The sequence below is a fragment of the Podarcis muralis genome, chromosome 7 (genome assembly GCF_964188315.1).
Source record: "Podarcis muralis chromosome 7, rPodMur119.hap1.1, whole genome shotgun sequence".
NCBI classification, from domain to species: domain Eukaryota; kingdom Metazoa; phylum Chordata; class Lepidosauria; order Squamata; family Lacertidae; genus Podarcis; species Podarcis muralis.
The window spans coordinates 16,979,935-17,001,375 of record NC_135661.1 but is presented as its reverse complement, the minus strand read 5'-3'; the positions used below and the strand labels follow the sequence as shown (position 1 = coordinate 17,001,375).

The 21,441-nt window shown below is 48.8% G+C and overlaps 1 protein-coding gene across 5 annotated transcripts in view; it reads right to left on the bottom strand.

Moving 5' to 3' along the window:
* Positions 1 to 1,166: 1,166 nt before the first annotated feature.
* Positions 1,167 to 21,441, bottom strand: part of MEGF6 (multiple EGF like domains 6) — a 213,010-nt gene continuing 192,735 nt past the window's right edge. For all 5 annotated transcript variants that reach the window (XM_028740972.2, XM_028740975.2, XM_028740974.2 and 2 more), the window contains 11 exons: positions 19,343 to 19,471; positions 17,943 to 18,074; positions 16,633 to 16,761; positions 15,164 to 15,292; positions 13,453 to 13,581; positions 11,495 to 11,623; positions 10,638 to 10,766; positions 9,395 to 9,523; positions 8,330 to 8,461; positions 5,413 to 5,460; positions 1,167 to 3,620 (listed from right to left, as the gene is read on the bottom strand). In XM_028740972.2, the coding sequence (XP_028596805.2) occupies positions 3,556 to 3,620; positions 5,413 to 5,460; positions 8,330 to 8,461; positions 9,395 to 9,523; positions 10,638 to 10,766; positions 11,495 to 11,623; positions 13,453 to 13,581; positions 15,164 to 15,292; positions 16,633 to 16,761; positions 17,943 to 18,074; positions 19,343 to 19,471 (1,280 nt within the window). In that variant the 3' untranslated portion in view covers positions 1,167 to 3,555. The remainder of the gene's footprint in view (positions 3,621 to 5,412; positions 5,461 to 8,329; positions 8,462 to 9,394; positions 9,524 to 10,637; positions 10,767 to 11,494; positions 11,624 to 13,452; positions 13,582 to 15,163; positions 15,293 to 16,632; positions 16,762 to 17,942; positions 18,075 to 19,342; positions 19,472 to 21,441) is intronic.

Here is a 21,441-nt window from a genome sequence, read left to right as displayed (position 1 = left end):
AATAATCTGTTGTAAGAAGCTGTGTGTGTGTGTGTGTGTGTGTGTGCACTATGGGGAAATGCCCTAAAGCTCCTAAATTTAGGCACCAGGACAGAACTTTATTTTTGCTAGCTTCTAAAATGTGTTTTTAAAAACCTTGCTGACTGTTTTTTTTAAAAAATGATCTAACATAGTTGTTTCTTTTTTAAAATATTATTACTTGAAATATCTGTATAGCACTGTCAAGCATTCAGAGCAGTTTGTATGCAGGCCCCGAATGCAGTCTTCGCAAGCACCCTGTAAGGTAAGTCAGTATTACCATGACCCCCCCCCCCATATTGCAGATTATTGCAGGGCGGGGAGCAGACTGGAGCTGAGAGAACGGCTTCCTTAATGCTACCCAGCAAACTTGCGGCACATGCAGTATTTGCCACAGGGACATCCTGCTGTGCAGGTTCAGTTTCTTAGGCTGCATTCCTGTTCCCTGCAGCTGGGAAGTAAGGTCCACTGAATTCTGCAGGGCTGCCTTCTGAGTATACCTGAACACTGTATACCCGGACACTGAGGTCTAGCGCTGAGGGTCTTCTGGCGGTTCCCTCACTGTGAGAAGTGAGGTTACAGGGAACCAGGCAGAGGGCCTTCTCGGTAGTGGCGCCCCCCCCCCCCCCCCGTGGAACGCCCTCCCATCAGATGTCAAAGAAATAAACAACTATCACATTTAGAAGACATCTGAAGGCAGTCCTGTTTAGGGAAGTTTTTTATGACTGATGTTTTAAGACTGCAGGATCAGGCCAATGGCCCATCCAGTCCAGATTCTTGTTCTCACAGTGGCCGACCCAGATCCCTGTGGGAAGTTTGCAAGTGCAACCTCCCCTTCTGTAGTTTCCAGCAACAGCTAGTATGCAGAAGCATTCACTGCCCCTGACCGCAGCTTAGTAGCCATCAGTCGCCTTGCCTTTGGCGAATTTGTCTCATCCTCTTTTAGAGCCATTCAGGTTGGTGGTATTCAGTATTCTAGAACTGGGGAGGACAGAGAGGCCATCTGTGTATGCAACGTAATTATTGTTATTTTGGGTGGGGGGGGGGAGGACCCCAAATTATTTTTGTGTGTGTGTGTGTTGGACATAATACCGTGTGCCAAAAATCTGCCACCTTCACGGAGGGTAGCGTAAAGTGTATACAGTATATAAATATAAATATATATTTTAATAGAAGCAAGTGACAACATTATAATTTTGTCAGACGTATGGCAAGACGTTCTGCAGTACTGCAGCTGGAAAAAAACAAAGATCTGTAAACCGATGGCAGGAGTAAGTCAGAGGTCATGGATTGTTTCCAGTCTTAGTCCAACACAAAGTAAATGGAACAGGCATGACTGACTTAAGTCCATTAACTTCTACGGCTCTGCTTGGGGGTAAATCACAACTTTGAGGGGACAGCAAAGAGGGTAGATAGCAGGTAGGTGGTGCTTTTGAAAACAGGCTAGGGCATTATGGACAAAGGAGCACTAATCTTGCAAATAAAAACTTCCATTAAACCGAAAAGGCAAAACTCTTGTCTACTAAATTTTAGCTGGGGGAAGTTTCTGATGTGTTGTCCCCAAGCACAAGTATGAAAGCTAAAACCTTCACATATAAAACATTGTACAGCTCCACAGTTTCTGATTACTTTCTAAAGCCGGGTTCAAGTTCTTATGCATGACACATGATAAAAATCTCAGTGGTGATGGTGAGTTCTTTCGCTCTATCTCTTTGCTACAATAGCTCAGCTTTTAACTGACTCTCTTTTTTTATTTCCCAAGACTTAGCCCTTGTAAAGAGGAGCTTGGGCAGTGAGCGTTTTCCATGTCTTCTGGCTCAGTGGAGTTCCTTATCGGAAGCGCTGGGAACTACTGTTTTCCAGATTGGCAATGGATGTTCAAGGTAAGATGATGATGCCTTTGCTGCAAACCTACCTCGCCTTTTGCAAGATAAAGATTGAGGGAAATGGTGAAGATGTGTGTTTGGGGGTGAAATTCCTGAATTGTTTGGTTTTTGCTCTCCTGTGATTAACCGATTTCTGTGCCATCGCTACTTTAAAAAGGAAGACTTCCCTAGGTGTTCTGACCCCTCCAGGTGCCATGCAGGATGATAAAATCCCGCCCTTTTCATCCTGTCTTGGTTCCCAAATTGCTTAGAGTCTTCACAAAAGTACTTCATTGCAAATACGATGTAGGCTGTCGGAGATGCAGCAGAAAGTTCGTGGGCCACCAAGCACATTTCAGATCTGGCAGAGTTCCAAGTTTCTGTTTAAAAACATCAAGTGGCTTTCCCTCATGGCTGTATAGGGAAAGGCCAGGCAAAAAGCTTATAAAAGACTCTAAAACAAGGAGGAAAAAGCACGCTTAACAAAAAACCCCAACAACCATAGGGCTCATGCATGAATTAATCTAACAACTTTTTAGCTCTTGCTCGGAACAAGTTCCTTGGTCTTTTCCCTCTTCCATGATGGGAAAACAAGGATCATAGCAGAAGAGATGTTCCTATAGCATTTCACAAGCCCCTGCTTCTTGCAATCTCTCTCTGATGATATATTGGTGGGGGATGATGGGCGTTGTAGTCCAAAACGGCAGGAGAGCACCAGGTTGGCTAAAGGTGGAGCAATGGGCATCAATTCGTCTTATGCAAAGCCAGGCAGTTAAAACAACCGTCCCCAAGTCTGATGTATTTAGGCTTTAGGTTGCAGGCTTAATGGCTCCTTTGTATATATGCAAAAGGCAGCCTAAAGTAAGCAACCCCACAAACTTTTTATGTGAAATAATCTCAGGCTGGCTGGTGCATCTGAGGTGCCAGGCTACGATTCTTCTACAAATCCCTTAGGCCGGATAATGGAAAGGCAGCAAAACAGTCTGCACCTTTGTAGTGCCATGTTTTTGCACCTGGGGCCTTCTGGGAGTTAAAAGGGGCTATCCTCTCTCCCCCCCCCCCAGCAGCTTGCCACTCTCAAGCTCTTGGCTAGTTAATATGGGGACTGTCGAGATCATTCTATCTCAAGCGCCAGGGATGTTGTGTTCCAAACAAACACGCTTCCACCCTCTGTCTCCCACACTTTCCAGGGCTACACAGACCCATAGGGCCTTTCGTGTAGCAAGTAAGAAGATGCAACTTTTGATACACCTGCCCATAAATAATACCTTTACATAAATACAGAATCCTGCTATTAATAATTCCAGGCAAACAAGAATAACTCATAATTACAAGCTTTTGCTCTTTTTAAGTCCAGAAGCTCAGAGACAAAATGGCTATGCTTAAAAATGGTTTCCAGATTTTGTGAGTGGAGGAGATGGAGGATTGGAGTGGGGGGAGGTTTTCCACACTGCCTTGTTGGTTCGAAGCGGATATGTGCTTGTTTTGAGCTGTTTTCACTCAGTCTGTGCAGGACGACCGCTCCTCTGGGCAAAATCTGGGATTTGTTGCGCTCTTGAGGGGTCGGATCTGCAAACTGGCGGGTCACGAATCAGGTGAGCTAGTTCCATACTTGGCAGCCAACCCTTACAGTTTCTGCCCAAGTCTGCGCTGGAAGTGATGAGTCCAGAAACTAGTGCTTCACAGATGGGGCAACCACCCTGGAGGAAGCCCGGTAAAAAGTCCGAGACTGTGCAGCTGTAAGAGGAAAATTATAATGTGTTAGAGGCATGGCCTCAGCAACAGGGCTATATAGTTCAGTGGTGGAGCCCCTGCCATGGAAGCAGAGGATCCCAGGTTCAATCCCTGACATTCCCAGGTACTAGGGCTGGGCGGTGTTTGGTTTTCAGCATCGTGATATATCAGCAGCTAAATACTGCAGTTAGGGACACGGGTGGCGCTGTGGGTTAAAGCCTCAGCGCCTAGGACTTGCTGATCGAAAGGTCGGCGGTTCGAATCCCCGCGGCGGGGTGCGCTCCCGCTGCTCGGTCCCAGCGCCTGCCAACCTAGCAGTTCGAAAGCACCCCCGGGTGCAAGTAGATAAATAGGGACCGCTTACTAGCGGGAAGGTAAACGGCGTTCCGTGCGCTGCGCTGGCTCGCCAGATGCAGCTTGTCACACTGGCCACATGACCCGGAAGTGTCTCCGGACAGCGCTGGCCCCCGGCCTATAGAGTGAGATGGGCGCACAACCCTAGAGTCTGTCAAGACTGGCCCGTACGGGCAGGGGTACCTTTACCTTTTTACCTTTAAATACTGCAGTATAGTAACACATCACGGTATCTGAAATGTATCTGGCTGCTTCTTCCTTGCCACCTTAGGGCAGGAAGAAGCAGCCAGATACAGCGCCCAGCCCTTAGGCTGAAGAAGCCCCTTTATCGTATTGCTCCGGCTCACACAAGCCAGACGATAGGGTTGCGGGCAGGAAGGTGCAACCAGTCTTCCTTCCTCCCAGTTGGGCACTTTGAAGGAAAGAGACTGGTCGCTCCCTTTGCTTGCTTGTGGGAGGCCAGGGCTGATGCAGCTTGTTCCCAGCACCCAGCGTGTGGAGGGAACAAGCTTCTGTACTGAGGCGAGCTGGAGGGGGGCGTCCGTCAAAGACACCTGCCTGCTTTCACCCAAGCAGGTGCGCTACATCTTTACTCCCAGGGGAGGAAAGACACAGCCTGCCCAATAGTGACCAAGCCCATGGAACCTGCTGGGCTCCATTCACAGGGTTCCCTCCGCCGTCACACAGGTGGGCAGCCTCTTTCTCCTGAGAGAAGGCGGCAGGGAGTAAGCCGTGTGAACGCTCTGTTTGCACGGTGGCCTCAGGCACTGTACAGGTGGGTGGCATCTTTATACTGCTCTGCTGAGGGGTGTGCAGCTGCCCCTGCCCCTCAGCGAGCAGATGAATGAAGCCCCCACCTGGTCTGTGGAGGCTTGATCAGCCAAGAAGCAGGCTTCCTTAAACTGCCCGCCTGTTCAGCTGATCAAGCCTCCACCTCCTGGACAGTGGGCTTTTTGTTAAACTGCTCCCCAGAGGCACAGACAGCCGTGCCCACCCCCTCAGTGGAGCAATTTAAAGAAGCTGCCTGCTGGCACAATGAGGACCAGACAGCTTCACCCGGCAGTCTTTCCCTCATGTCCTGGGTGATGTATCACTACATCACCCAGGCCTTTCTTGGGGTCTTCAGATCCTGTTGGACTGCAACTCCCATTATCCCTCAGCACTGGCCCTTCTAGCCAGGGATGGTGGGTGTTGTAGTCTAACATCATCTGGGAACCCAAGGTTGATGTAGACCAGTGATGGCCAAACATGGCCCTCCAGCTGTTTTGGGGCTACAGCTCCCATGATCTCTAGCTAACAGGACAGGGATGATAGGAATTGTAGTCCCAAAACAGCTGGAGGGCTGAGTTTGGCCATCACTGAATTGTAGACCCTATGGAGCTAGGTGGGCCCCTTGCTCCCCACATCAGCCAGCTATATATCTATATATAAAACAACTCACATTGTTCCGGTTGTCGTCTCGTGTGGGTTAGCAGCTGTGGTAGGCCACCTGAAAGTGAAGATGTGTTAGTTTTGTTCTGTCCCTTCATCTATCTGTCAAATTTATTTCATCACAATTCTATCTCACCTTTTTTTTTCTTTTTTTCTTTTTGCAAGGAGTTCAGGGTGGCGTGCATCCCTGTGGCCTAGTGGGGATTTAAGCCCAGGTCCTAGTCCGACACTCATAAGTGTGGACATGACCTAGAGGTCCAAAATCCTACTGGGATGAAGCCTAAGTACTCCCAGTTGGCTCCTTCCTTCCATGACCGTGGTAAGAGAGCACAAAGTATTACATTTGAACCAGAGATCCTGATTTCCACCCACCCAAATAAAACCAGGAATAGCTAAGCCTATAGACACTAGACCAGGGGTTGTCAACCTGGTTCCTACCGCCCACTAGTGGGCGTTTCAGGATTCTAGGTGGGCGGTAGGGGGTTCTACGGCACAAGCTGAATCCTCCTTCCATCAAGCACTGGTGGGTGGTAGGTATAAAAAAGGTTGACTACCGCTGCACTGGACAGTGCTTTTCTTCTAGAAAAAAAGGGTGCTGGTACTGTGTATCCTTGAGTACCCCCGGAAAAAAAGCACTGGGTTAAGATGGACTAATCACAGGTTATTTGGGAGAAACCAACAATGCTCTCCCTTGGTTCACTGCCTTGATTCATCACTTGTCTTGGCTGAAAAGCATCCCTGATGGAAAGTGGCTCTCGGTGGGGGTGTTCTACTCTTCTCTTCTCAGCAGTGTCACCCCTATGTGTGGGACACAAACATCCCCATCTCCCTGCCTCAGTTTCCCTCCCATAGCTTCCCATGAAAAGAACAATGGGAGGGAGGGACTTTGGTGATATGGCACCCTGAACGATGACAACATTTGGTGTGCCCTCCAAATTTTTTTTTCTTATTTTCACACAGATCTATCTCCCTGGGGAAAAAAGTCCTCCTTTCTCTCACACACACAAAACCCACCAATTTTTCTTTCTATCTCTGGTACCAAGAAGAAGAAGAAGAAGAAGAAGAAGAAGAGGAGTAGTAGTAGTAGTAGTTTGGATTTGATATCCCGCTTTATCACTACCCGAAGGAGTCTCAAAGCGGCTAACATTCTCCTTTCCCTTCCTCCCCCACAACAAACACTCTGTGAGGTGAGTGAGGCTGAGAGACTTCAGAGAAGTGTGACTAGCCCAAGGTCACCCAGCAGCTGCATGTGGAGGAGCAGAGACAAGAACCCGGTTTACCAGATTACGAGTCCATCACTCTTAACCACTACACCACACTGCCCTTTTCCAGTATGTGAGCAAGAGGGAAATTGAGGGAGGGCAAGCCTCTTAGCATTTCATGGCAGCACTTCCCTCTCCCATTTGGGGTCTGAGGTGGATTCCTACAGGGGCTGGCTTTCAAAACTCAGCTCAGTATGTGTGTTTTGCACTCCCTAGGTGCTCAGACAACCATTACAGTGTAATGACAGACCAATACAATTATTATATATAGAGAGAGATACCTACACAAAATTTTCTCAGTCTCTCTGTATGTATACACAAGATGGATTTGTATAAAGTACAAGTGCTGCAGCCTTTTTTGGACTTGACTACTTTATTCTGCAGGTGCTGGTGAAGAAATGATCTCCTTGAATATGACCACCTAACATGGATATTTACGTGTGTGTGAGAGAGATTTTATATATATCGCTCTCCTATATATTTTGGAAAGTTGTTTGTTCACTATGATTTTGGACACCTCTTAAGTTATTGTAACCAAATATTGCATGACGGTTCCTGAGATCAAGAAACACATTTTCACCTATGTTTGGATATAATTAATGTCATTTTGTACAGTGGTGCCTTGCAAGACGAAATTAATTCGTTCTGCAAGTTTTTTCTTCTTGCGAGTTTTTCATCTTGCGAAGCACGGTTTCCCATAGGAATGCATTGAAAATCAATCAATGCGTTCCTATGGAAACCGCCTTCAGACCAGGTCCGGGGACAGTCTGTCCCCCGACCTCTTCTGAAGGCTGGGGGGGGGGGACAAGGGCTTTTCTTCCCACCGCCAGCCTTCAGAAGGCTGTTCTGAAGGCTGGCGGTGGGAAGAAAAGCCCTTCTCCCCACCTCCGGCCCCGCAAGCTCCGGGGACAGGAGGGCTTCGCTGCCGCCCGCCAGCATTTTAAGATCGCCCCGGGACAGCGGAGAAGTCTCCGCTGTCCAGGACCTCTTCTGAAGGCCGGCGGTGGGCGAAAGTCTTTGCTCCCGACGGCCAGCATTTTAAAAGCGGTCCGGGATAGCGGGAAAGCGCAGTGCAATTCCCTGCTATCCCGGACCGCTTTTAAAATGCTGGCGGTGGGGAGCAAAGCCTTTCGGCCCCCGCCAGCCTTCCTGGACCTTTTCTGAAGGCCGGAGGGGGGCGAAAGGCTTTGCTCCCCACCGCCAGCATTTAAAAGAGGTCCCCGGAGATTTCCCTATGGGCTTTCTTCTTGCGAAGCAAGCCCATAGGGAAATTCGTCTTGCGGAACGACTCAAAAACGGAAAACTCTTTCGTCTTGCGAGTTTTCCGTTTTGCGAGGCGTTCGTCTTGCGAGGCACCACTGTATTTGCCAGACTTAAATCTTTCAAAGCCTCAATGATACTTTTAGTATCTTACAAAAAACACCAGCCATTTTCCCCTAGCATGTGCTTATATATATATATAATCTCACACACATCACACTGAAAGTAAAAAACAAACAAACCCACATTGTCAGCTGTAAAGATTTTCCCTCAATTTCCTCACCTGGTTGAGGAACAGTATTATGGAAGCAGGTCATTTCCCTACTAGCAGCTGAACAGTGAATGATGGAGGCCAAAGCAGGCTGCTGCACATAGATAAACTCAAAGAAATCCAGGATTTCTTACCTTCTCGACACATCGCCCCTATGTAACCGTTGAGGCAAACGCAGCGGCCATTCTGGGCATTGCAGTAAGCGTTGGACATGGAGCACTCGCACGTCAGAGCACAATCGGGGCCGAATTTCTTCAGTGGGCAATCTGGGTTAGCAAGAGGAACAAGTCAAATCACAGATGGTGCAACGCTAGGAAGGCATCTCACCCTGGGGGAGCAAAGATTCTGCCACACACATTTAAAACATAAAAATGTCCTGCCCTGTATGGCAGAGGTGAGGAACCCAGGACCCCCTTGGGTTTGACCCACTTGCCAAATCTGGCTCCCACCCCCTTAGCATAAGATTGACAGGTTTCCATCAGCTGATACACAGACTAAACCTGGGAGCATCTAGTGGTAAAGAGGAAGAGCTAAAGCTGTGCAGTCCCAAAGAAACGGAAGAAATTTTAGGGGGTGGGGCAGGCACTGCCTCTCTGAGAACCTCACGAATGACGAATAAGAAATTTGTTTAAAGCAACCGAAAGGGGAAGGGCCATAGCTCAGTGGTAGAGCTGATCTGCTTTGCATGCAGAAAAGGTCCCATGTTCAATCCCTGGTGGCTCCAGGTAGATGCAGGGAAAGCTCCTGCCTGGAATTCTGGAGTGCCACTGCCAATCAGTGCAGACATTACTGAGCTAGAAAGACCCGATGCTCTGAGTCAGGTGGCTTCCTAAGTTCCCCACCTTCACACTCTTCCTACTTCAAAAAAGTGAGCACTGCTGCAACAGCCAAAGCAGCCCGTTACTCCTGCAAGCTGCTGAATAATATAACGTTGGGGCTGCAGGGAAAATTTCCAGGTACATTTCCAGGTACAAAAAGCTCCTAGAGGCCAGCAGGTATCGGATCGCCTAGTGCACCTGTGTACCTGCAGGCAGCGAAGTGTTCAGGTGTGAAGGACTAACAGACAGCTCAGAGTTTCCGACTTGCTGCAACTGAAATGGGCCTATTCGCATTGCTGGCCCAGCCATATGGAAGCCAGCCCACTCCTGCCCTCGACAAGGTGTGACTTGTTTCTTTGTAAAGGTGATACACGCACTCACCCACGTCACACTTGGCACCCGTTTTTCCAGGAGGACAGAGGCAGCGGCCGCTAGTCGCCTCGCATGGAGCATTCCCCTCACAGTCACACTGATGTTGACACTTGTCTCCGTACGTCCCCACGTCGCACACTGTGGCCACAAAAGAGATATCCATTGTTACAAAGGCTAGGCAAATCGGTCTGTTTCATTTTTCCCCCAGTTTCTTTTTTTTAAAAAAAATGCTTTTTATTGAATTTTCAAAAACAAAATTAAATAAACTCTTACATTCAACATTTTAGTATTTTTTCCGCAGTTTCTAATATTTTCAGTATTAAGCTCAGTTCTCCATATTTCTGCAGCAGTTTGCAATTATTTATTTTTAAAGAAATTCCTGCTTTACAGTCTGCTCTCCCGCCCCGAAGATGTTTTAAATAGAACCAACCTAATAGGTTCTTGGGGAAATGGGTTTCCTTCATAATGTTTCTGAATAGTAATTTTAATTATACTGTTCAACCTTGCGCTGCTTTCAATTTGTTCTAATGTTATGGTGTTATGGGTATATGTATTTATTTACTTTACTGGCTCGGATGTAATCTCACAAAAATTAATTCACATTTCAGCGTACATTTCCCCAAACATACACATCTTTGCAAGCGGCTTCCCCTAATACAATGTCATTTTCACTAATGCACGCATTTCTTTACACACTTTCTCCTAATACAGAGTTTTGTGCACCTTGCTTAGTTGAAGAAGAGCACTACAAAATTCAGAGGCATACAAACTTCGAAGGACAGCCCAAGTTTCAATTTGAATACTGCTTCAGGCAGTGTGCTAAAGTGCAGACCAAACCAAATCTCTGTCACATCACTGTTACAGCCATAAGGCAAGAGAAATATATCCTTTCAACCAGAGCATTCCTTCAAGTCAAGGAAATCAAAATTAAAACGAGAGTACCACCCCACTGACAGTTAAAGAAACAGATGGAATGGCTCAGACCTGGGTGGAATGGCCCACTATCCTCCTAAATAGTATATATATAGCAGGGGTTGAGAACCTTTTTGGCCAAGTGGGCGAGATATTTCTCTCTCCCACAGCCCACCTTTGGCAGGTGGGTTTTCCCCCAACGTCCTGTCAAAGTTGCCCCATGCAGGTGGGCAGAAATGCTGCCCAAACAGGTCTGCCATTCCCCCTCAACATCAGCTGACACAAGAGGAACTCAATCCTGCTCTCTGCAGCTACTTTTCCTTTCCGGAAAGTTCCATACCTTTCTGACACTGGTTGCCGTAGAAACCTGGGGGGCACACACATTCCCCTGTCGTCGGGTCACAGGTGGCTCCGTTCTGACAGTCACACAGCTCCTGGCAACCAACTCCATGAAAACCAGCTGGGCAGGCTAAGGGAAATGGAAAGCCATTGGGAAGCTAATTGAAAACATCCACATGAAAAGAGGACCAAGAGATATTGGGGGACCGGGGATTCCATTTGGCTTGTTGCAGCTGGCAACCCACTTAGCCAAAGAGCACTAAACAGCCCTTGGATTTAGATTCATTGTATTGCCCTTCACCAACGTCCAGGTCCATCAATTTCACATGTTCAGATTGCCGTTATCAAAATAAACAAGGGTGGGAAAAATACCACCATTTTTCCACCACAGTTTTGGGCAGTGAAAGTGTGGTCCTACACAGGGTGATTTTTAAGGGAGTGGGTGAAATTTAAGGGTGGGATTCCTCCTCCTCAAAACCCCTATGTGATGATGCAACATTGCTCTGATGGACTTCAGAGGGCATTGATATCCACAAATATTTCCCAGGGCAGCATCACCAACCCCTTTCTCCCCAGTGCTTCTAAGTTCAAGCTGAAATTTCTCCTGTAGTGTAGTTTGAGACCACGACTAGCTTTTCTGACTTGGCTGAAACTTCAGGTGGAGAGGCCACTGGGGATTGGGACCATCTGCAGATGCTCTGCCGCAGAGCTACAGCCACACCCTATTTCTGGAGACAAGAGCAGCTCTGATGCAATGCATCAGGCCTTAGGCTTGGCTTAGACCTACCTGGTCAGATCAGACTATTGCAGACCAAACCTGCAATAAATTTCCGGAGCAACAGGAGTGACCACACTTACTGTGTTGGCAAAGGTCTCCATAGTGCCCTTTCCCGCAGCGGCAGGCTCCCGACACGGGGTCGCAGGTCATGTTATTTTGGCAGGTGCAGCTCAGCTGACAGTTGGCTCCGTATCTCCCTGGCGGACATCCTGCGGGGGAAGACCACGTCTCAGTTTATCACACTGCTCATAAAGAGGTGGTCTCGCTCAAGCTCAAGCAGGCCAAAATCAGGGAGATTTATTATCCAACTGGTTCCCAGAGATCCTGCCTTGTTTCAAACATAAACATTTTTTTCCTCGGGGGAAATTACGCAAGATCTCAATTAAGAAAACAGTGTGCCAATTGGAGAACATCTGTGGCTGACATCATACATATCTAATGGTAGGAGAAAAACAGTCATGTGCTTTCTTACACCCCCCCCCCTTTTTACTCTCATAAAAAAGGAAGCTGGCTGATGCAGACTTTGAAGCCATCTAGCCCAGTACTGTCTACACTGACTGGCAGCAGCTTTCCAAGATGCCTGGCAATGTGGAGGAGAGACTCCTAGACCTTCTGCATGCAAGGCAGACTGGAATGGATTCTCTCTAGAATACCCTTTCGGAATTGTTACAAAGCATTCTTTTAAAAGAGCAGCTCTGCTGGATCAGACCCGCCACCACCCATCTTAGTATAGCATCTTGTTCTCACAGTGTCCAACCCGAACCCCAGAAGCAAGTCCTGAGTGCAACATCTCTTTCCCCATTTGTGATCTCAAGCAACTGGCATTCAGGGACATACTACCTCCAACAGTGAAGGTGGAACGTAGTCATTGTGGCTACTTAGCCCCCAAGAGCCATATCCTCAGTGAATTTGCCCAACTCTCGTTTAAAGCCCATTCAAGGCAGGTGGCCATAACCTGGTACTGTTTCCTTTTGAACGTAAGAAGAACACCTGCTAGCTCAGATCAAAGGCCCATCTAGTCCAGCATCTTGTTCTCACAGTGGCCAAGTAAATACCCTAAAGTAGTGCTTTATACCCAGCCAGATGGGTGGGGTATAAATAATAAAATTATTATTATTATTATTATTATTATTATTCAAACTTGGGTCCCCAGCTGTTGTTGGACTACGGGCTCCATCATCCCTGACCGCTGGTCCTGTTAGCTAGGGATGATGGGAGTCGTAGTCCAACAACAACTGGGGACCCAGTTTGAGATACGCTGTTCCTAGTGGGAAACCTGAACGCAGGACCTGAGTGCAACAGCCTTCTCCCCACTCCCAGTACAGTGGTACCTCGGGGTAAGTACTTAATTCGTTCCGGAGGTCCATTCTTAACCTGAAACTGTGCTTAACCTAAAGCACCACTTTAGCTAATGGGGCCTCCAGCTGCTGCCGTGCCACTGGAGCACAATTTCTGTTCTCATCCTGAAGCAAAGTTCTTAACCTGAAGCACTATTTCTGGGTTAGCGGAGTGTATAACCTGAAGCGTATGTAACCTGAAGCATATGTAACCCGAGGTACCACTGTATTGAGAAGCTTGCAGTCTCAGACATTGGAAGTGGAGCATAGCCATCGTGACTAGTAGCCAATGGTAGCCCTGTCCTCCATTAATTTGTCTAATGTACTTTTAAAGTCACCTAGGGAGATTACGATAAATAAAAACAGTTTGGTCTACTGGATTGGACCAAAGGCACATTTAATGCAGCCAACCAGATGCCTAAAGCAGGACCTAAACCAAACTAAATTGCCAGGAGACATGACCAGTGAGTTTTTAACTTCCCCGCATCAAAATTCATTCTCTCAAACATCTGAAACCACCACCTCCACGTTCATGACCTGCAAATGTGGCTGGAAAACGAAGGTGGGTTTTGTTTTGTTTTAGCACAGCGGTTCTAGTGAAATTCCAGCAGCCTGGACCGCGGCCAAGTTGCGGGGGAAGGCAGACGGATCAACTGCACCTTTGTAGCAAGAGGGAATAGGAGCCGCACATGCAGAATTACCCAATTCGCAGAACTTCCCCGTCCACCCGAGCCCACACAGGCAGGAGCCGTCGGTCGCGAGGCAGATCCCCCCGTTCTGGCAGGCACACGTATGCTTGCAGCCGGCTCCGTGGCGGTTCCCTGGACAGCCTGGTGGCAAAGAAGAGAGCGAGACATGGTGGTTGGGGATAGCCAGGGTCAGACACCTATTTCTGTTGACGGAGCAATGTGATGACAGGACACAAAGAGAGCCCTGTTGGGACTGGGCCAAAGGACAAAGTTCAGCATCCTGCTTTCCACAGTGGCCAATCAGATGGCTCCAGGAAGTCCATAGGCAGAACATGGAGGGCGATAGCCCTCCCCAAATGGTTGGATCAGGCTAAGAGTCCATTCTAGTCCACAGTCCTTTTGCAGTGGCTAAAATCAGATGCCACTGAGTGTGCAACAGTACTCTCCCCAACTTCAATGTGCAATTTTATTATTACTACTACTACTACTGCCACCACCTATCCTGTACCCCAAGGTCATAGGGTGGGTCACAGCTATTAAAACACAAAATTAAAAACCAGTTTAAAGCAACTTAAAATTACAGAAGAAAGATGGGGTCCTAAAAATATGCACCTCAAGTGTCAAAAAACAGGGTAAAGAAGTATCCCTATTTCCACTGAAGTGTCCCTGTTTTACAGGAACAGTCATGGATTTACAGAAGCCGTCCCACTTTCTGATTTGATCCCGGAATGTCCCTCTTTTCCTTAGGACGTCCCTATTGTCATCGGAGAAATGTTGGAGAGTACAGTATGTTATGAATGAGCCCAAAACACCTCTGTTGGATGGGAGATTCACAGTTTAGAGACTGCCACAGAGAAGGTGTTATGCTCATCAGGCTCTATTGGACAAAATGACACTTTACATTAATGGCAGGCAGTGGGGGTAAGTTCAGGCCTAGGACCAAATGTGGTCCTCCAGTCATCTATCGCTCTCACAACTCTCTTCAAGCCACACTGCACCCGTCACTGGCCCTGCACTGCACCCCTAGAGTTTTTGCCTGGCTGGAATGCATCCCTGAACTCCGATGGCGCTTCTTCCTTGTCTGGGGGGAGGACAGCGAGGTGCGTGTGAATATGTGTAGAAACTGCCAGTTCAGCCTACACTCAAGTAGGGCCCTAGTAGAGACACATGCCTGACTGGCATGTTCTCTCCCTCCTGGTCGATCGTTCGGGAGCTTCAACAGCTTTCTTCAGCCCGAACATCACAGCAACCGATGCCAACCGACACCGGCACACTTAGAGATCCGCAGACTTTGTGCATCATGCACATGAAAGACCTCAGTAACTCCGCGTTTTGGCTAATCTACTTTATTTACATATAAAGACATACGGAGCACTGCAACATGGCTCCCTCCCTCTCTAGCATCAGACAGCAAAGAGAAAGAACAAAGGACAATAGTCCCACTTCACGGAACACAGTAACACAAACATCTTGTCTCCGTCACTTCCCACTCTGTGGAGTCAAAACATACACCATCATGTGATAGACAAAAATCCCATGACTGCAATCATAGATCAGGAATTCTAACAGAAACTAGCGTACAAAAGGTAAAATTCTCCTCCATCGTCCCCACACACTTCTGGCCCCACCCACCATAGGCATGCAGCCTCCAGGACGTTGCCTAGAAGGGAGCGTGGCCCTGGGATGAAAACTGTCCACCCCGCCACCTGCTCTAAATGCTTACCGTGCTCACAGTTGGGGCCAGTTTTTCCTGGTGGGCAAAGGCAGAGGCCTGTCACATGATGGCAGGTGGCAGTGTTGCCACAGGAACACACTAGAGCACAGTCCACACCGTAGCGACCAGCTGGGCACGCTATGGAGGCGGGGGGGGGGGGGGGAGAGAGAAAGAGCAACAAAGAAAGGTCCTCATTTACAGCAGAGTCTTCTTAGTGTTTACTCCCAAAAGCACATCTCCGTAATCAAGGCTGCAACCCTATGCTGAGGAACAGCAACCCCATTTCACAGATCGGAATGTGGGGAGGGGAAGTTATTTTCCACCAGTGATGTTTTCTGAAACAGAGAAGGTTCTGGAAAGGAGAAGCTGACCCCTGAGGCCTTCATAGAAAAGAAAAGAAAAAATGACACAGGTTGGGTTCATTCCAACAACCCTTAGTACGTGACCAGCTTTCAGTCTGCACTTAAAAACTGGGTTGTCTCCAATAAAAAGTGCATTCTCGTGACAGGTTTATTGTATTTTCTTGATGGTTCCCTAACTGTTAATTTCTGTACAGTCATACTGTACAGTCATGTGCTGCTCTGAGCCCGGCTTCGGCTGGGGAGGGCGGGATATAAATAAAATTTTATTATTATTATTATACCTCATGTTACGTTTGCTTCATGTTACGTTTTTTCAGGTTGCGACCCGGAAGTACCGGAAAGGGTTACTTCCGGGTTTCGCCGCTGGCACATGAGCAGACACACAAAATGATGTCATGCGCAGAAGCAGTGAATCGCAACCCACGTGCCACTGTGCGTTGCATTCCTTTCATGTTGCAAACGGGCCTCTGGAATGGATCCCATTCGCAACCAGAGATACCACTGTATTATATTTGAGCTTGCACATGATGCAAAAACCACTTCGAGAAATACGGCAGAACAGAGCACACATTTAGTACAATGGTAAAGGTAAAGGTACCCCTGCCCGTACGGGCCAGTCGTGTCCGACTCTAGGGTTGTGCGCTCATCTCACTCTAAAGGCCGGGAGCCAGCGCTGTCCGCAGACACTTCCGGGTCACGTGGCTAGCGTGACAAGCTGCATCTGGTGAGCCAGCGCAGCACACGGAACACCGTTTACCTTCCCACTGGTAAGCGGTCCCTATTTATCTACTTGCACCCAGGGGTGCTTTCGAACTGCTAGGTTGGCAGGCGCTGGGACCGAACGACGGGAGCGCACCCCGCCGCGGGGATTCGAACCGCTGACCTTTTGATCGGCAAGTCCTAGGTGCTGAGGCTTTAACCAACAGCGCCACTCGCGTCCCCCTAGTACAGTGGTATCTTGGGTTAAAAACTTAATTCGTTCTGGAGGTCCGTTCTTAACCTGAAACTGTAAATTTCATGATGAAATTTCAAATATTTGATCTTTCGGCTCTGCTTTTCGCCACTCAATATACAAGAAGCCGCTGCATTACGCACAACCCATTCCAATCCACTCACCAGTACCGCAGTCGGCACCAATATAACCAGCTGGGCATTGGCATGTTCCCGTGGTGGTCACACATTGCCCCCCATTCTTGCACTTGCACTGCCTCTCACAATTTGGACCGTAACGCCCAGAGGGGCATCCTGGGTAAACAAACAAACAAACCATTAAAAGTTGAAAAGATTCAAAATAAGCCTTTAGCTTTGCACTGCCGAAGCAGTACATTTTGCTCATGTCAAACCAAATTCCATTGCCACAGAAGGGGGACTGACTTGCTTTTGCCATTGTGCAGCGATTCTATCGACAGCATCTGGAGATTCTAGCCAGGAGGACTTGCAGCTGTGTTGCAAAGCGATTTTCCCCAGGTTCAATTCCTGCATCCTCCAGGAAGTGGGTGGGAACCCTGCTTGAAACCCACAGATAATACTGAGCTAGGTGCAGGGGTGGAAATTTGGTCATCTTTCGTAGTATGGTGCCCTGTGCAGGGCCAAAATTTGGCACCCCAAAAATGGATCCTCTCAATTTGGTGCCCCCTCACACCACCCTAAATCCGGCACTGCTGGAGGGACCAATGATCTGACTTGGTATAAGGCAGCTTCCTATGTTCCTATGCTCTTGTGGAAACAGCTACCCAGAGATCAGCTGTGCACTCATCACCCTAAATCTTTTGAGTTGAACTGTCCTCCTGCTGCCCTCTGCATCCTCTATACCAGCGGTTCTCAACCTGTGGGTCCCCAGATGTTGTTGGACTACAACTCCCATCATCCCTGAGCTCTGGCCTTGCTAGCTAAGGGTGATGGGAGTTGTAGTTCAACAATATCTGGGGACCCACAGGTTGAGAAAGGCTGCTCTATACATTGTGTGTGTGTGTGTGTGTGTGTGTGTGTGTGTGTGTGTGTGTGTAAACATGTACTGGAGAGCAAGTGTGGTGTAGGGTGTAGGGTGTCAGACTAGGACCTGGGAGTCCCAAGTTCAAATCCCTCGGTCAGCCATAAAGCTCGCTGGGTGACTTTGAGCTAGTCAGTCTCTCTCAGCCTAGCCTGCCTCATAGGGGTGTTATGAAGATTAAATGGGGAAAGAAAGAACCATGTATATACCACCTTGGGCTCCTTGGGGCAGAGGCGAGATACAAACGCAATACATCCTACCTCGCAGAATGTGGAGACGTCCAAAATCCGAAAGGCAGTAACATTCTAATCTATATGAAGTCACCCGGATGGTGCGAATTCCATCAGCTCACTTAAAACCGCAGACCAAACAACGTTATCTCCCATTCCCTGCTATGCAAGCAAATCCTGTTGCAAATAATTCAGAGCAAACTCACTTTGTCGGCAATTGCTGCCGTGGTAACCGGGTGCGCAGATGCAGTCTCCCGTCACTGGGTGGCAGTCATGGTTCACTCCGGGACACTGGCAAATCCGAGCACAATTCATTCCAAAGGTCCCAGGGAGACAGGCTGAAGGGCAGGGGGCATGGAGGAAGAAATGGTAACAATGAGCTGGGATGGCGAAGGCTGGGTCCAGATCTCTTTCGGAGCCCAACAAATTGGTGGTGCAGAGATTCCATAGCAAGGTTTTCCATGAGGCGGCTGACTCCCTGTTTTCTGTTCTTCCGTAACAGAATTGAAAGCTGAGCAGATGCTGTATCTTATTTTTTGACATGCGAAGGCACCGAATTGCAACTTTCGCAGAAAGGATTTGTGAACATTTGCTCTGCCCTCCACACATGTGTCCCCACCACCACCACTCTTCTGAAGGTTCCCTATGAGGAAATGTGACCCTCAGACTGAAAATAGTTTCTCCACCCTGGCTTAGGCCCAGATCAGTCTGCCCTCAACCCAGGCGAGCTCTGCAAACTCCTTTCACCTGCTCCTCTGCCTGAGCCTTTCGGGGCATTTGAAGGCCTCATCTCTGTGATGTGACCAGCTCCACTTTTCTGCAGAACATGTTGATATCAAAGGCTGAGGAGCAGGCCAGGTCAGGGTCCTCCACACCCTGTCCGATCAGTTGGCATCTTCTCTTAGAAAGAGAGAATGCTTGTCGTCCTGTGAAAAGTCAGCCGGCAGTTTCTCCTAATCAAACAGCTCAAACTGGCGCAGGAGCAGCCAGGCAGGGTTTCTTTTCCCGGTCAGTTGGCAGGAACCCTTCGAAGCATGGAAGGAGAGCCTCGAAACACACAAGTGCACGAATCGTGGCGGCGAGCCACAGCGCTCTGCGCCAAGCCTTGGCTTCCACTCGAGGCTTTATTAATCTAATCCTCTTTGGACAGAGGATGCTGATCCCATTTCCCACTTGGCTCTCCCTCCGCTGTGTTTGGATTACAAGAGCATGAGGCACCTGCCAGGATGCGATCTGGGATTTGGCTGAGCACCCGTTTATTTACTCCATTTATATATATCAGGCGTATCCAACCAGTAGATCGTGATCTGCTGGTAGAGACCCGGCTGATCCTGGTAGATCGTGGGACCCTTATCAATTGTAGGATTAAATGAAGTTTACCGAAAGTTAACAAATAAAAGCTGAAGAACTCTGGGCAATCCACCCACCCCATGCACACTCCTCCCTCCAATGAAAATGGGTAGATCACTGCCAGGTTTTTTTTATACTGGGAGTAGATCACAGTCTCTTGGGAGTTGGACGTGCCTGAAATATATTATCCAAAGCTGGATGGACACCTCCACTCTGGCCAAGCTACAAGCCCCACTGGGGAACTTAGGGGACATACATTGCTCGCATCCATGGCCCGTAACTCCTGGGGGGCAGCTGCACTCGCCCGTGATGTGGTTGCAAGGCGTTCCTGGAGGGCAGTCACAGCTGGCAGCGCAGTCTTTTCCAAATGACCCAGGCAGGCAGGCTGTGATGGGGACAGATAAGAACGTTAAGACAAAGCCCTGTCGGGTCAGGCCAAAGGGCCCATCAAGTCCAGTTCTTACAGTGGCCACCCAGATGCTCACTATGGGAAAGCCCACAAGCTGGACATGTGAGCAACAGCGACTCTCCTCCTTTGTGGTACCCAGAGCCATACCACCTCCAGCCAACAATGGCAACAGGACACCGTCATCGTGGCAAGCAGCCATGGATAGCCTCACCCTCCCTGAAATCATCTAACCCTCCAAAGAGAATACAAAGAATAAAATTATAACAGTCCACTGGCTGGATTAGACGAAAGACCGCTCTGGACCAGCACCTTGTTTTCAGAGCGGCCAACCAAGATGCCTCTGGGAAGCTCAAAAGCAGGACCTGAGAGCAACAGCAGCCTCTCTACTTGTGACGCTAGCAACTGGTGTTCGGAAGCATGGCAGCGACGGTGGAGCAGAGCCGTTGTGCTAGCAGCTCCATGAACTTCTCCAGCCTTCTTTTAAAGCCATCGAAGTTGGTGGCCATCGCCTGGTATTCCACAGAAGCAGGAGAAGCGCCAGGCTGCCAGATCAAGCCACAGGCCCATCTAGTCTGGTATCCTTCCCTCACGGGTGGCCAACCAGACACCCCCCTGTGGGAAGCCCCCAAGCAGGGCCTTGAGTGCAACAGCTGCTCTCCCCATTTGTGGTTCCCAGCAGCTGGGGGGGGACCCAAAGCAGTAGGCTCCATGCCAGGGGTGGTGGAAACTGAGCCCGCCTTTTTCATGCTATCCAAGAAGGAAACTGAGCAGAGCAGCAGAGGGTTGAAAGAGAGGGGTTATTGTTGGAGCCTCGGAGGGGGGGGGGCTTCAGTTTTCTGTGGAATCAGCTTGTTTTCCAGAACATGCCTGTTTTCCCAACTGGGTGGTCTCCTAAATGAAAAGATGTTAGCAAGCCAACGTCTTTCCATGGAAAGCCCATACCCCCTTAAACTTGGCGGTTCTCCCACATCATATTATTCCCCCAATGTAACATTTTATGATGGTGCCATTCAATCCTCGCATCCTAACCAGGATTCAGAAATACCATAGCACCAGCTTAGTCAGTTGTACTGGAAGGAGGAAGAAACGGGGAGTAGATTGATGGCAGGTAGGTGGGGAAACAGAGGGGACAGCCATGTGTCAATTACCTGATTATCAGGTTAATGGCTTGAAATTGAACCCATGCAGGCACAGTGCTGGATGCTAGAGCTTGCAAAATGCTGTGGCTGAGGTTGTGTGCAGGATTGTTGTAGGTGCTGGCCATCAGTGGTGCCTGCAAGCCCTCCCCCCTTTCAGCCCAGCCACATTCTCATTTGCCCCAAAACTTAATGTCCTATATGATGTCAGGCGATCAGGAGTGGCTTGGCCCCAAACAGCATCGTAGGCCGGAAGGGGAGGGCTGGAGGGCTGCATTTGGTCTGTGGGCTGGAGGTTCCTTGCCACAACAGGGGCTCAAGAGGCCATATGCACTGTGCCCCCAGAGCAATTTGCCAAAGGAGGCATCCACTAGCCTACTCTTGTGGAGTAGCCTACTGGAGAACCAGTGTGGTGTAGTGGTTAAGAGCGGTGGACTTGTAATCTGGTGAACCAGGTTCGCGTCTCCACTCCTCCACATGCAGCTGCTGGGTGACCTTGGGCTAGTCACACTTCTCTGAAGTCTCTCAGCCTCACCTCACAGCGTGTTTGTTGGGGAGGAAGGGAAAGGAGATTGTTAGCCGCTTTGAGACTCCTTAGGGTAGTGATAAAGCGGGATATCAAATCCAAACTCTTCTTCTACTACTCTCTGCAGCACACCAGTGCCCCCACAGGCTGGAGGTGTTATTGCACCTACCCTGCAATACCACCTCCAGCCAGTGGGAGCAGTGAAGGGCTGCAGATACAAGGGGAAACAAGAGTTCCGGCTGGCCCTATAATATCACTGACTCCAGCCCGTCTCTCAAGTTTGA